Source organism: Vespa mandarinia, chromosome 24, assembly GCF_050613455.1.
Source record: "Vespa mandarinia isolate Hongniang chromosome 24, ASM5061345v1, whole genome shotgun sequence".
Lineage (NCBI taxonomy): Eukaryota > Metazoa > Arthropoda > Insecta > Hymenoptera > Vespidae > Vespa > Vespa mandarinia.
This window is the reverse complement of record NC_140833.1, coordinates 3,485,001-3,500,521: the sequence shown is the minus strand read 5'-3', so window position 1 is coordinate 3,500,521 and position 15,521 is coordinate 3,485,001. Positions and strand designations below refer to the sequence as shown.

The 15,521-nt window shown below is 40.0% G+C and overlaps 1 protein-coding gene across 16 annotated transcripts in view; it reads left to right on the top strand.

Annotated features, from left to right (window-relative positions):
- The first annotated feature begins 9 nt into the window (after positions 1-9).
- The window catches only part of ATP8B (ATPase phospholipid transporting 8B), a 27,596-nt gene continuing 12,084 nt past the window's right edge, over positions 10-15,521 (top strand). For 6 of the 16 annotated variants that reach the window (XM_085663747.1, XM_085663752.1, XM_085663751.1 and 3 more), the window contains exons 1-2: positions 14,225-14,397; positions 14,958-15,521. The exon at positions 14,958-15,521 is cut by the window's right edge and continues 163 nt beyond it. In XM_085663747.1, coding sequence (XP_085519873.1) covers positions 14,356-14,397; positions 14,958-15,521 — 606 coding nt within the window. In that variant the 5' untranslated portion in view covers positions 14,225-14,355. Of the gene's footprint in view, positions 136-539; positions 699-6,246; positions 6,266-8,195; positions 8,639-9,857; positions 10,014-10,379; positions 10,404-10,781; positions 10,947-11,039; positions 12,028-12,544; positions 14,398-14,957 lie in introns of those variants that run through there. The other 10 variants (XM_085663756.1, XM_035868058.2, XM_085663758.1 and 7 more) reach the window with 10 other exon arrangements.

The following is a 15,521-nucleotide window of genomic DNA, read 5'->3' as shown; positions in this document are numbered from 1 at the left end:
TTCACATAGGGAAAAAGGCAATTGGAAGGAGAAAAAAAGATTTGTGACGTGATAGAGCGTATTCAAAACGAACGAGAACGGTTGAAAAATATTTGAAAAAGTTATGAAGATTTTAGTCTAGCTGATGACGCTCTGGTAAGTCTAATAAAATCGATAATCAAATATTCATATTAATCGAAAATAATAAAATAGTAAGGATATCAATAGATTATATATCGAAAGAAAGTATCAAAATCCAGCGTTGCTTTTACACTTTTTATTTCGAATAAAGCTTCTAGGTATGACGTTTTAGGATACATCTAAATAAAATCGATTAACGCAATAAAAATTGATTTTATTTAAACGCAATTCAGGATTGTTCACGAATCTTATTTTATTATCGGTCCACAATAAATTTATTATTAAATTTGTCGTTATATCGATATATCGCGTTTTGTAAGAGAGGGATTTTGATTTATCAGGAGAGGAAAGACGGAAAGTATTTATCGATAAAATCGAAAAGATGGCAGTTCGGTCGTTCGATATATTTTTGTTTGAGAGAGGCGAGCGACAGGCGGGCAGAGGGCATCGTTGGCAAGAGATCCCTTTTCCAAGCAGTAAACAACATGGCTGGTTTACTTTCGTACGCGGGTTATGTCGTCCCCGTCATTTCAACGAAAAAACATCTCGCTATCTTCAGTCACTGATAGCCACTCGCGGTGAGTAAGCATTTCGTTCACCGAACGACCATCATTTTAACCTTAACGCGACATAAACGGCTCGACGAAAGTAAATTGTTATATCGTTGTTATACGTTCGGGATATTTTCACCTATGTAAATCAGACCAGACCGTATGTTTCTATTTCACGGCAACGTCTTCAATGACAAACCGTGTTCCTTTCGAATCTACCAATATTTCTTACTTTATTAACCTAGGAGGACATATATGATGGAATCGTATATATAAGTATATATCGAGGCAAAGTGTTTCTTACTTATAACGTTAAAAATAACATTACGACGTGTTCTCTCTTCTCTTTCTCGATTCGTTCAATATGTACACGTAACGTCGAATGATGAAACCGATACGTTCGATTCGCCGACATTCCAACCCACTTGGATCATTTTCATATTCTCATGTCGATGCTTTCCTTTGACAGCTGGTATAGTTTAGCCGATATCTACGATATAGCGGGACATTTCTATTTTGTCGTGTGGCAACTTTTACATGTTCTCTCGCGAGAGAACATTATTCATATCGCCCAAAGGTTATCCGTCAACGAGTCTCGTATACTCCCCCCCCCCCTCTCTCTCTCTCTCTCTCTCTCTCTCTTTCTCTCTCTCTCTCTTTCTGCCTGGTTTCCTCTCGCTCCGCATCGTCACCATCGTTACCACTCCTTAGGAGCTTTTTTCAAAGCAACAGATGTTTTTTCTTTTTTGCAGAGAAACGTATGCGAACGTTGTCTCCTCCTCCTCCTCCTCCTCCCTTCCTTTACCTTTTCGTTAAATACTGTTTTACGTTAAAGCTACTACGTACATCAGCTCTTCCTTGAATCGCGTAGGTGACTTGAGCGACCAGCACGGAAGAGAAAAGTACTATAGAAACGCGTTAGGGGAACACTGTCGCCCTTATCTCGATTTATCGTCCAGTGTGTACGTTGTTGTTAGTAAATAAATACGCTCTGTTCCCCTCCCTCCCTCCCTCGCCTCGCCTCGCCTCGCCTCGCCTCGCCTCGCCTCGCCTCGTTAGAACTCTTTAGGAACCTTCGAAGAACCGAGCTGACATTTAGATAATGTGTACGATCGTTAAACGTTGAGTGGCATGCAGCCACGATCGTACTACTCCGCATTCTATGTCGATAATCGACTTTTATCGTATCACCGATATATACCATTTTAAATCGTTATAATTCACCTTTTTTCTTTTTCTTCCTTTTTTTCCTCCTCTCTGTTACATTACTCGCACTCGTGTATCATTAAGTATATTAAGTGTGTACGAAATAAAAAAAAGAAAAACTTAATAGGGATGGATATATTGTGAGCGTGCAACTTGCGAAGATTAATATTTACCTATAATTTCATATATTTTCCTATCTAGATTATATAATATGAAAGAAACTTGTAGTATAATTTATATTTAGAAAAAGTTGAATCTTCGGATATGATGAGATAACGATTAGATATTACAAATACTAAAAAACTAAAAATATATATTACCTGTTATAATTTTATTAACCGTACTAGTAGTAAAATCATAAACTGTATCATAATGTTTAATCGACGGAACTGGAAGAAACGTTACAAAAGTATTAGGAAAATATTAGAAAAATATTACTCGTAATTCCACAGTTCGTGATATTGAGAGAAAACGTGATCGCGCGCGACTTGGAATTTTTCGATTGTTAATTTGCAACGATCCATGGCACTTAAAAGGTTAATCATTACGGAACAGCTCGCACAAAGTCGATACATATCTCTTACAATAACGAAACAAACAATTCCCAGATAGATCGATGATTACATCGATACGTTCCAGTAATATCTCTGCGAACGAGTACAAATCTATAAGTCAATATATTATTCCATTAGTAAGTATAGCGACTAAATAATAGATACCGATATATGATTTATTTCTTGATATAAATTGATATTGTAAGTAAAACGTAGCGACAAGTTTTTTCTAAAATTCACTTTTCCGAAACTTCAAGTCGGTTGTTAAAATAATTGCTAAGCAGCGTGCTTTGTTTTTTAAATGTTAAAACGAGATTTGTAACATCGATGAATTCTCTTTCCTGACGATCGAAAAACTTTTGGGTCCAATCGTACGTCATTCTATGACAAGCAGTATTCCTCTAACAGTTAAACAACTAAGATAATTTATCTCTAATTATACAGTCGGTAAATATACCAGATAATAAAATGAAGGAAAAGAAGATAATTACTAGGTATAACTTATCTTTATTACAACTTTTTATTTTTAAACACGATTATCAAACTTTCCTTTTATTTTTCTCTCTAAGGTAAGATAATGCATAATAAAGTTTAATAAGCAATTCAAGTATAGTCGGAATATAACTTTGAAAAGGCGAATATTATGGACTACTTCTCTTCATGGCGATGAAGCTCTTCGGAGAAAAATGTATCATCCGATACATTTCATGTTATATTAATATATTCTCATTATCAACGCTAAACAAAAACGAGATAACATTCCGATACTTGTATCTCTCGCATTACGCATAGAAGAAACCTCAAGTAACAAAGTAACGGCTGTGTATGTGTGGGTGTGTGTGTGAATGAATTCTACAAGAGCAAGCCATTAGGTGCATGCGTACTCGAATCATTTTTAAGTACATTCTCGAAAAAAAGCAATTTTGTTATTTTGAACCATTGACTTTGCTAATCTAACCACAGATTATGGATTAAGCCTGTACAGATTATCAAACTTTTTCTATGTACGTTTCAATGTCACAATAAATTCCTTATTATGCAGCATGCATATCAGACTGTGATATGTAAAAGTTTTCCAATTGTCAAGAAATATAATTCATCGATACAACAAAGTATTAAAATGATAAGTGAACAATGTATTGAGGGGAAAAAATATATATTATGTTGTTTCATAGTTATTTAAACTATCGATTAGGATTTCACGTGAAAAATGAATTTTAGAAAAATTATTAATATTTTTATTTATAATTTTTTCTAATTCTAATTAAATGAAGTAACTCTTTTTTTTTGCTACCTTTTACAGTTCCCTAGTTATAAGATAGAATCGAAAAATAGCCGAGTTTTCAAGGATCGATTTTACTCTCTAGGACTGAATTTTTAGCAGCAGAAAAAAGAAACTTGCGTAACACATACCTATAATATGCTCTACGTATTTTCGTAATTTTCTGTATTTCTACGTTGGATATTTTCCTTCGTGAGCATAACTTATAAAAAATATGAAAAATTAACAATGAAATTAAATATTATCAGATAAATACTTGGAATTACAAATGATGTCACATTTTACCTTGTGTCTGGATTGTAGACAAGTACACGTCGAGTCACTTAAAAGATATTAACTCCGTCCGCTTTTATTTTCTGGAAAAAATGCTCGAGACGCTATTTCAAAGTTAACGCTATTTTTAATGGTGCGTATTGCTCTTTCAAAAAGAATGATCGTGAATGCGCTTGCATCATTGCACTTGATCAAAAGAATCGTGACATGAAAAAACATCGAATAAAAATATTTCGCAAACTAATCATTTTTCGATATTTCATCCTAATATATTTTTTTTTTTATGGCAAAATGGCATAAGAAATCGATTCAGGCGGAAAAAGTTGTAGAACTCGATTAAAAAAAAATACCGGTGATCTTGAAATTGCGCACAAAAAATGACCTTGAGAGAAACTTATTTTTCTACACCCATTGGATATGTCGCTTGAGAATAGTGAGCTTTTATTTTGAACATTTTGCCCACAAAACTAAAAATAATGAAATTATTTAGTCTTCTTTTTAAGTGCCTCACCCGGTATATCTCGACGAGCGAATCGTTACATATTGTACAAAGTAACGTGAGAACTGGAAATTATTTCTCCTATTGCAATTGTTATATGCTATGGTCACGATTCTATGTAAATATATAAGCTATAAGTTACATAACGATAGATGATAATGATATACTCATATTTAACTAAATAATATTATTCGGCATAGTTATTTTTAATTTTTTTCTTTTGGACGAAGACTATAGTTCTTTTTTTTTTTCCGGAAAATAACGTAATGAATAAAGATTAGATACAAGAAACATGCATTTATCTTGTAATGACATAGCGTAACGATAAGTATAATCACATGATAAATCCACGAAGCGTATTATAATGGTTTATTGTATGAACGCTTCTAAAAGTAATTACTGGTAGATTTTCATGACTAAGGATTCATTAAGAAAACTGATTCGTTGCTTTTTTTTATATAAAATGTATATATATAAGAATTATTCTCGTGCAATAAATATTTATCCTTCCAATAAGGCTTTTTTCGTTAGAATCGATCTAGCTGCGATTGTAGACCAATTCTAACGAATAAATAATTATTTATAAAAATAAAAGATTATAGAAGGGTACTTTTTTGTAGAATTTTAATAGTTAGTATTGTTCTCATTTAAATCGATCTTGAATAATAGCAATTGTAACATTGGCAAAAATGTGACAATTTCCTAACATTCTGAAAAAGTCATCTCTTGATATAAGTTTAAAGATCGAAAAAAATCAATCTAGTTGTCTTTTATCTTTCGAATCCATCATTCATTTCTCAAAATCGGACAAGGATAGATCTCTGACGAAGTTTTAGTAAATAGCCTTAATTGCGAAATTATATATATAATAGTCCATGACGTATACACACTGATAGCTTTTCGTTATCATTGTAAACATGTATTAACGAAGCAACAGGTATCAAAAGTACAGGCAATAAAGAAATCCTTGGACGATCAGGGTTTGAGATAAAAACTTCGTACGAAGCATTTGAAATTATCCGACAAAAGTAAATCATTCCATATTAGTAGAGCGTTCTTCGAACGCGATGTTTCGAATTTAATTAAGTCGAAATAACGAAAACAAATATATTCCGTTCGAACGATATACACAGCGCTATATATCATTTGAAATACGTTGTCGAAGCGATATTAACGTAGATTATCACTTAGCACTCGATAATCATTCAATCTTTCTTTAAGTTTATCTATTTATAATTCAGTAGTTGTTTAGACCTAACAAAAAATGATGTCATATGAATTATACCGTATCTAAGGGAAGGAAGAAAAAGAAAAAAAAAAAATCGAAGGAAGAACACGTGGAGGAGCGATCCTTTGGATAACCTTAGTTCGGTCACTACATCGATCCGTCGTAGCGGAGCTTTGAATAATAGATATTCTCGTAGCCACCGTACAACTGTGGGTGTCGTCGGTGAGCGACGAATCGTAATCCCTTTCCGCCCCGTGATCTCTCCCTTTTATTATTATTATTATTATTATTATTATTATTATTATCAATTCTTAAATTCACCAACGAAAATAGGAAATTTGTTCGGTATTATATAAATTTGTATATACCGTTACATGATGGCATACAATCAGGGCATTGGTAGCAATCCTGTATAAGACAGATATGGCCAGTAGGTAAGTGGATCCGCCTGAGAAGAGGTCTGTGAAGGCACGTGGAGGCGCGTGGACGATCGTGTTCGAGTCGAGAGAGAACGAAAGAGCGACAGTCGGCATTGAGTTTTGCGCTCGATAGGTACGTCATGTCGGAGGGAATGAATTCGCGTCTCATTTCTCTTCCAATTATTTTACTCCCGCCTTCCATCGTGAGAAATCGTAGACAGCGAGCTTTGCGTCTGACGTGGTTCAATCGTTTTCTTGCGATCAAACGACGACTAATGCTTACCATTGGGGAGGCCTTGACCGTCGTTGAAAGGCCAATCACGAAGACGCATCAAGTATTACTAGCCTCGAGTTTTAAAACGTTCTCTTTACATTTTTTATGCTCGATGTTAAAGATAATTTTGAACCGTAACGATTATTTTACCTTTTTATTTGGTTACGAATGAAAGCGAACGTTGTTATCGGACAAAATATACACATACACACACATCCTACTTATCCTAAAGGGGATACGCTCGCCCTTGACCGCCACAACGATGCTCTGCTTCGCTCTATGCGAAAGTGATATCGCTTACAAACGGCCACAGTCCGATACGATGTGTCTCTGCAACTTTAAAAGCGGTACACTGTCTTGAATCATTGATAAAAGCCGTACTTTCGATGGTACGAGTTCGAGCTACTTTTTAACTACGACGTTAAACGAAAGAAAGGTCGAATCGAACTATATGAGCCGACGACCATTCTTTTTCTTTTTTTCCCTATTAGAAGATATTGGAACTAATGAACCATTTATTAGGTATCTCGTCGATCAAGTCATCTGCTTTCAACGAGCAATATTTCTTGTTATTCTTTTTCTTATTTCTTCTAGTTATTTCTCTTTCGTCTTACGTATTTCTCTTCGTTAATTATTCTAATTCGACTATATAGCCTTTGAAAAGATGCGCTTTAACGTGTCTTAAATATGTTACGAATTATTTGATAAAAAAGGCCCAGGATCAAAAGTAAATCCCGTTTCAGCGGAATCTCTGTACTTGGGCTTAAATAATATTCGCAGGACGGATGATAAATGTAAGGTAAAAAGATGTCGGTCACGTTTAGATCGTATTACCGTACGGGGTAATGTTAAAAGGAACGATATCTGTCATTGGTCATGCCGCGCCCTCTGCTATCTCCGGCCCTACCCTTCGGTCATCGCAGGGGTTTGGTTCTTCCATTAAAAGTCGCACATTCTTTATTCTCGATTATGACGATGGACGGTCGCACTGGGCTTCGAGTTACTTTTGGAAGTAACTCGAAGCCCAGCCTAGTCGTGCATTATTTCCCAGGGAATCGCTGGTAATCGTGTCATCATTAAAGGAGGGAGCGTCCCACCGATCATCGGAAAATAGTTTCAATAGACTATCGCGTTGTTATCTTTCGCAGATACGCTATTATGTAGCGTAGTTAGTTTTTTCCAAGGTTGTAAAGTATTATAAATGCATAAAGAGGGTAGAGACACTTACATTATACACCGATACATATGGTTACTTTTCCCTTTCATTGAGCTCGAGTCTACGCGCGTGTGTGTGTGTGTGTGTGTATATATATATATATATATATATATGCACGCGTATCCGACGTACATTGCGTTAGTAATATAAATATGTAAGAGACGATCATGGGAAGAAGTTGAAGGATCATTTACGTAATAGATCACGAGTCGTGATGAGGGAATCACGGTGTGATTTTCAAAGGGCATCGTGACTCCCAAGCGACCAATAACAAAACATCACCATCACTTGTTTGTTATTATCGGATACTTTCACCCAATGAAATTTGTCTTTCGCCTTTGACGTTTCTAACGTCGTCGTACGATTAATGTCAAATAAAGAAAGAGGAAAATGTCTCTCTTCTGATATTTGCAAAATGTCAATGTTCCTCGGATCGCGTTATAAGGCTCACGCGAATATAATGAAGCTTTTTAAAAGAGGGAAGGAAAGTAACGCGACGCGCCGTCGCGGCGGCGGTGGCAGCGGCGACGGCGGCGGCGGCGGTGGTTCTTCGGTTTTTGCGGTGGATCGCGGCGCGCATTAGTAGAGAAGTTTGCAAGTTAGAGACTGGACGCTTCTTCTTCCGAACGCATCTTAGTATCGAACGGTGAACGTGAAGCTGTTACTACACGCACGTGTCTTCTTGTTGCGTTCGAATAATAATAACTGCGTACGTCGTCCTCGCGTTCTCCTCTCAAAAGAAATCTCTCGTTTTCGACCAATTACATTTACCCCATCGTCTCGTTCGATTAAGTCCGCGAATTCGCGGATGCGCAAATGCGCGAGCGTGAGCGAGCGCGCGCGCGCTCGCTTTATCTTAGCGCGATGCTCGAAGACGAAAGGAGGAATCACGCTCGATCTTAAATTCTATCGGTATATAGCTAGACTTCCTCTTTCCTCCTCCCATCATTCTTGGGTGGACGCGATAAATGAGATATCTTTACTATGCCAAGAGATGAGTCTTCTCTGTCCACAAGGTAAAAATCTTATGTTCCTTCTATCGTACGTTACTTTTTTCTTAAAACTATCGAATACGACTCGAAGACTCTTGATTTTTGTGTTTCTTGGCAATAGGCCAATCGTCATCTCCGTGCGTACGCCCAAAATGATCTTTAGCGTGCTATCGAAGAGTAATCTTATTAAAGAGTAACTAATTACGTGAAAGCGTAACATTTATAAAACTATTGTGAAATATCATTACAGGTATGCATTCGCTTGCAAAGATTTTCCGTAAAATTATTATTTTTAATAAATTGCACAATCTATAATATATATAAATTTTATCGAAACGGCCAGTGGGAAACCTCGTGATTTCTTTGCGGCAGACGTAAGAATCTATAAATAAAATCGAATGGTTCTGGAATAGATTCTTATTCCGATTTTCGACGCGTATTAATTAGAAAGAAACGTCAACGAATTAAAAAGAATGAAGGAACGCCATTTCGGCGCTATTCTAATGGATCTCGGTCACGCGATGAACTTATCGTTAATTTTAACGTTGACACCCGCGTTACTGTTTTTCGTTATATCTCTTTTTGAAATGAAAACATATTTTCGTCTGTCTCGAAGAACTTATTGTTGGAGGATCTTTATAGATCACCGAGATTGCCGTGAGAAATACAAACGATGACTAGCAAATTGTGCTAAAGTCTGTCATATTAATTTAGTTATCTCGATTGTTTTATGATGATTCGCGTTGTAATACACACACACAGGCGTACATATAGTACATGTATACGTATATGTAGATATCGATACCATCTTACGGAATGTAAGTCTTATCAAACTCAAATATTCACGACGACCGAAGCGAAGATTCTCGTATTTTCACTTTTCGATGCGGTCTATGTCGCTAACCTTGGATCATCTCCAACTGCTCGGTCGAGAATCTCTCTGTAACCGTGCGTCGAACTCGGCGATTTTTCAGATTTCAGTCTTGCAAGTATATTTGTACACTTGTTGGTGTCGAATCGCGCGAACCGCATCGCGATGCAAATTTTCAATGATCGCGCTCGTACGATCTAATGAGGGAATATCGATCGGTGAAAATGATAAGGAAATTTCACACCGAACAACTCTTTCTCTCTCTCTCTCTCTCTCTCTCTCTCTCTCTCTCTCTCTCTCTTTCTCTTCTGTTTTTCTTTAGCGAATCTCGCTCTTCGTGAATCGCAAATTTCATTCCACGCATGGCGTTAACTCAATTAGCATGAGGGAGACGATAAAGAGCGCGTTAAGGCCTCATTCATAGACGGACAGCTGAAACCTTCGAACGTCAGCGAGATCGGACTATGTTCAAAGCCGTTCGCGTAGAAAAGTTGAGAACGAAACGAATCGAGAGGATGGCACATATAGGTATATTTTAATAAAAGAAATATCAAAACGGGACGAGAGTCGAATTATTTAAGATATATGCGCACCGTATATATTAATATACCGTTTCTCGTTTCCTATATTAGTTTGCTTTTTTGACATTGTTCGATGACGCGCTACCAGTTATCGCGACTATGTACAGAACGTTAGATACTTGTATTTACACATGTCTCAGATATATATCTCTCTAGATATATCTACGCGGATCTACTTATACGTCGTGAAAAAAGAAAAAAACGATATCTATCGTTGGAGGTAAGAGAGGAGTATATGTCGAAAGACATATTGTTTCGTCGATCTATTTTCGCGAAATTCGAAATTGAAGTAAGACGAGCCGAAAACGATAAAACACACGCAACTACACGCGTAATCGTGAGTCCTTTTATTGTGCATCCTTTTATTTATGTTAGCTTTACATAACCGCGTCGATGATTTACGAGATTGTCCTCGTAACGTCGCTCGAAACGCGTTACGCTATTAAGCCTCATGAAAAAGATGTTGTATTGTTAACTCTATCGATGCATCGATGTAATTTATTCGGGGAAAAAAAAAATAATAAAAAAGAATTGAAAAAATTCCTTCCTTATTGTCCACATTGGCTCTATAATAAGGAACATTGATTGTCGTCTATAATTATTCATTCTTATTTCTCAATCTTTTCCGCGTAATAAAATGACGCGTCATTTCGTTGCATGGAGATGACCAGTGAGAAATCTATATTTATGATGCAACGATAGGAACGTATAGATACGTCGGTACGTCGTGGGATAGGAGTTTACGTTTGGTTTGAGGAGACACGTCAGTCTTGCGGAAAGTTTACTATTCGAATCAAGGTTTCTTGAATGCGTAACGGAAACAGTAGATTTGTATAGGTTTTACTCGAATCGACCGGATTGCATCTTCCGGTTTGCGTTGGTACGATCGAATCGTGCGATAAAAATGGCATCGAATTTATCTAATCGCAAGTCGGAATGCGGTTAAGCTAACAGTTTCTCATTTGTCCAATAGCGAGAAAAGAGAAGGCGGAAGAGGAGGAGGACTAGCGTCGAGATTGAAAATTTCTACAGGAAAGAATTGGTGTTGGGAAGAAGAGGAGGAAGAGGAAGAAGAAGGAAAGAAAAGGAGAACGGCAATAGCGGCAACGGGAATAAGAGGTGGAAGAAGAAGATCGGTTTCCCCGATAATCATCGAGAGCCATATTTTTCCGACGTGGAGGAGAACGCGGAGGAGCTGCAGCGGTAGTATCGAAAGAAGAAGGATAAGGTGGTCCTGGAGGTGGAGGTGGGATCGGTCGAAAGACGACGACGGCGGCGGCGGTGGCGGTGGCGGTGGTGGTGGTGGCGCCGACGACGACGACGACGACGACGACGACGACGACGACGAGGACGACAACGACAGCGGTGGTAACAAGAGGGTAGGCCGGAGGTGACCATTCACCCCACATGGACGCCACCCTCGAGAAACCACCCATATCCTCAAAAGTGGATATTTTATCGCCATTATATCGCCAGGAAATATCCGAGCGGAGCGCGAGAGAAGCGCGACGCTCGAGGACGATAATTCCTCTTCTCCTCGGCCGTTCTTTGGCCCTTCTTCGAGGATTCGTCGCCGTTCCGATAACGACGACGACGACGACGACGACGACGAGAACAACGACGACAACGATTCGTCTAGCGAATTACCACCCTCGACCGCAAACTTTTACTTCTCCTTATTTCGCTGGTACCGACGAAGACGACGGCGACGGCGACGGCGACGGCGACGGCGACGGTGACGAGGACGAGGACGCGTCGACATCAAACACGTTTCATGCGTTTATTACGATACACGCATCGACACGCGTTGTCGTCGTTGTCGTCGTCGTCGTCGTCACGCATGTAAAAGGCATATCGATAGACTCCGTCCAAAAGAGCCTAATCAGCAATTTTAACAAGCCTAATCAACGCTTTCCGCCGACGAAAAATGTCGCGCAGCGCATCTACGCGTCCCATGCAAGGTAAGTTTCTTTTCTTTTTTCTACCTTTGTTTATTTGCTTTTTTCTCTTCGATATCTCTCGATGCTCGATGATTTTTTCTTTTTTTGAGAAGATGAGATTGGATTGATAGACGCGTGTATCCTATCCGATGGCGCTCAAAAATTCGCGCTTTAGCTCTCGAAGTCGTCGTTAACGCAGCAATCTTCTTTATCTATTGTAGGCGTCGACGTCAATCTCGACATCCATGTCGCTTTTGGCGTCGGCGTCGGCGTCGGCGTCGGCGTCGGCGTCATCGTCGTCGTTCGACGTTGGCGTAAGCGTCGTGACACGTGGCGCCGTCGAGGGGCGACGCCTCAAAGTCACTCGACGGCCGTCGAACCGTAATTTCATCGACGAGTTGTGGAGCTTTGCTACGTCGTGTTCCGGACATCGAGAAAGGGAGAGAGAGAGAGAGAGAGAGAGAGAGAGAGAGAGAGAGAGAGAGAGAGAGAGAGAGAGAGAGAGGGAGAGACAGAGAAAGGAAGAGAGAGAGAGAGAGAGAGAGAACAAAATAGACTGGTAGACAAGTGCCTCCAGTGTATGCTTTGTGAAAATTATCTTAAAGTCGTTTACGCGTACAATACTTGGGTGCTGCTGCTCCTTCGGTCGCGCGTATCTCCACTTCTTTCTCCTTTTATTTCTCATTCTTCTTTTCTCCTTTCTTTTTCTCCCTATTCCTCGTTTTCCAATTTTCATTGTTAGTGCTAGTGCCGCTGCTTTTGTCGCAAACCAGAAGAAACAAGCGCGCATTCAATCACTGTACTACTATATGCGCTGTCATTGTAGTATAGTCATCTTCGTCGTCCTACTCGGTGATCCTCATCGTGGAAGGCATTTACGGAAGAAGAAGAATACATAAAATCGGTGCAAATCGACATTTGCTTCCTTCGATGGGATCCTCGTGTTACGGGACATCACCGTCGACGCCTGATATCGATCGGTCCTCTCTCCCTCCTCCTCCTCTTCCTCCTCTTCTTCATCCTCCAACAGTCCTCCCTGCTCGTTCACCTTTCTCGCCTTCCGCTTTTCGAGCCTAGTGCGCTAGACAACAGAATCCTGTTTCCTCGTAGTTTTTCGCATTAACTATCGCTCTCATGATCCTGGATATCTTCTCTGACATATCGTTCCCTTGTGGATGATCGTTACGTGAAAAACGATACGACGACCACGACGACGACCACGACGACGGATGACGGTGAATGATTCTCCTTCGAGACATATTTTCTTGTATGAAATCAAAGGGAGTTGTCGTTCATTTCACCGTCTTTCATTGAAGAGAAACGCGTTCGCGCCAATCTTTATTGCACAACGATGTTAGCATCGATACGTGCATCGACCAATTCATCGTTCCTTTATGATTTCGATCACGTTTAAATCGATCACTCATTGGAACGTGAAACACCCTTATTTTCGATCGTTTAACGGTGATATCCTTACGGTCGTTGTTCGAATAAACGAGCTATGCGATCAACGTTAAGAAAAAGTGTAGGGATGGTAGACGTCAAATGTTTCTCTATCAAGTCATTTTCCCGCATAAGTTTTTCAAATTGGCCTCAGTGTGGTGGTGGAACGCGTTTAGAAAAGGCTAGATACGTATCACGTGACAGGGAGATAGAGAAACGTAAGTGGCGCTGTAGATAGGTAGACGTCTCTAATCGCGGTATCCTTCAATTTTCGCGCTTTTTCGGGGAGGGACGCTGAAGAAAATTAAACGCGTTAAAATAACATTGTTAAGCAGTAATTTTCTTATCGGACGAAAAAAATAATTGTGCGAAGGAAACATTCCGTCGTCGTTGTTCGTCAAACGTCTCGGAGCCTCGTCGAAAAAAAGAAAAAGAAAAAAAAAGCATATTTCTCAAATCTCTCCAATTTCTTACTTAAAAGGATATCGCGCAACAATGGGAGAAAGACATTAACACCTAATAAATCAGTCGGATTGCGTTTAAAGACCAATCAAAGGATATGTAAAAGGGAAGGGAGAAAAATAAGGGGGACCTCTTAGAGTGGTTCAGCGTGCGCTTAAAAATGCGCGTCTCTCGTCGGTTTTACGATTGCAAGACGAGTTGGGAAGGAAACGAAGAGAAAGTGGTTCGTGATACCTAGCGCGACGTAGGGCGCGCGACGTCTTTGGAGAGATTCATGCCTTGCGGAAGCTGCGATGATACGGACGGACGAAGAGGAGGGTCCAAAACGGGAGAAGAAGAATGTAAAAGGCGAGCCGGACATCGTCTCCTCGGCACCTCCTACGTGCCACGAAGACGAAGAGGTTGGCCATAGAGAGGGTTTATAGCTTGTGCGTAGGATAGACGATGAGCGTCGAGGTCGACACGCTGGAACTCGAAGTCTTCGAGGTGAGTCCTCCAAATTCTCGAGAACGGTATACTCGAGTCGAATGCTCTTGCTGAATGTTAGTACGAAAGAGAGGAGATCAATGTGCCAATGCAAAGTCGAATTCTTCAAAGGGATGATGAGGCTTCCTTTGTACTAGTTTCTCTCTCTCTCTCTCTCTCTCTCTCTCTCTCTCTCTCTCTCTCTCTCTCTCTCAACGATCGACGAAATTACAATCTTGAGAATGATGATACTCAAGATTCCAAATTTATTGCCGATCTTTCCAGTGTCTGCCTCTTGCATCGGACTCTACCGTATCCTGTCACGCGGCTCGTTTGGCACGCGCGTCAAACGTTACTCTCGTTTCCGCTCAGATCATAAAAGTCACGTTTAAAGATTCATTTACCATTATTATAGTGAACTTTTTTTCTTTTATTGTGATGAATATATCTTGAAAAGTACAATGAAAACGTATAGAATTCCACGGAGGATGTGCAACGCGTCGTGCCAAGCGATCTTTTTTCGATCGTATCTTATACACCCTTCCGTTATTCTAACTCTTCTTCGTTATGATGGGACGAAGGTAAAAGAGTGTGACGAGACCGATGTTACGGAAGGAAAAAGAACAACGACCACGACGACGACGACGACGACGACGACGACGACGACGACGGCGACTGCAACGGCGACAACGACGGCGACGAAAACGACGGCGGTGGCAGCGGCAACGGTGACTGTAACGGCAACGACAACGACGGTGACTGTAACGGCAGCAGCAACAACAGCGGCGGCGACGGTAACGGTGACGGTGACAACAACAACAACAACAACAACGACGACGACGACGACGACGAGGACGACGACGACGACGACGACGACCACAACCACGACGGCGGCGGCGGCGGCGGCGGCGGCGAAAGAAGCAGCCATGTGCGCTGTGGACATTTGCATTCAAGATGGAAACGAAATCCGTAAGAAGAAGCGAAAACGGCGAAAAATGCGCAACAAGCCACAACTGCAAGAGCAACAAGACGTATCGATTCACGCAGTATTGAATCTTCCATCGTCGTCCGAAGAAGTTGTTGAGGCAGTCGACGAATGCTCCAAAAGAGATTCGTCGAGCAGTCTTGGTGGTACCAGCAGGCAC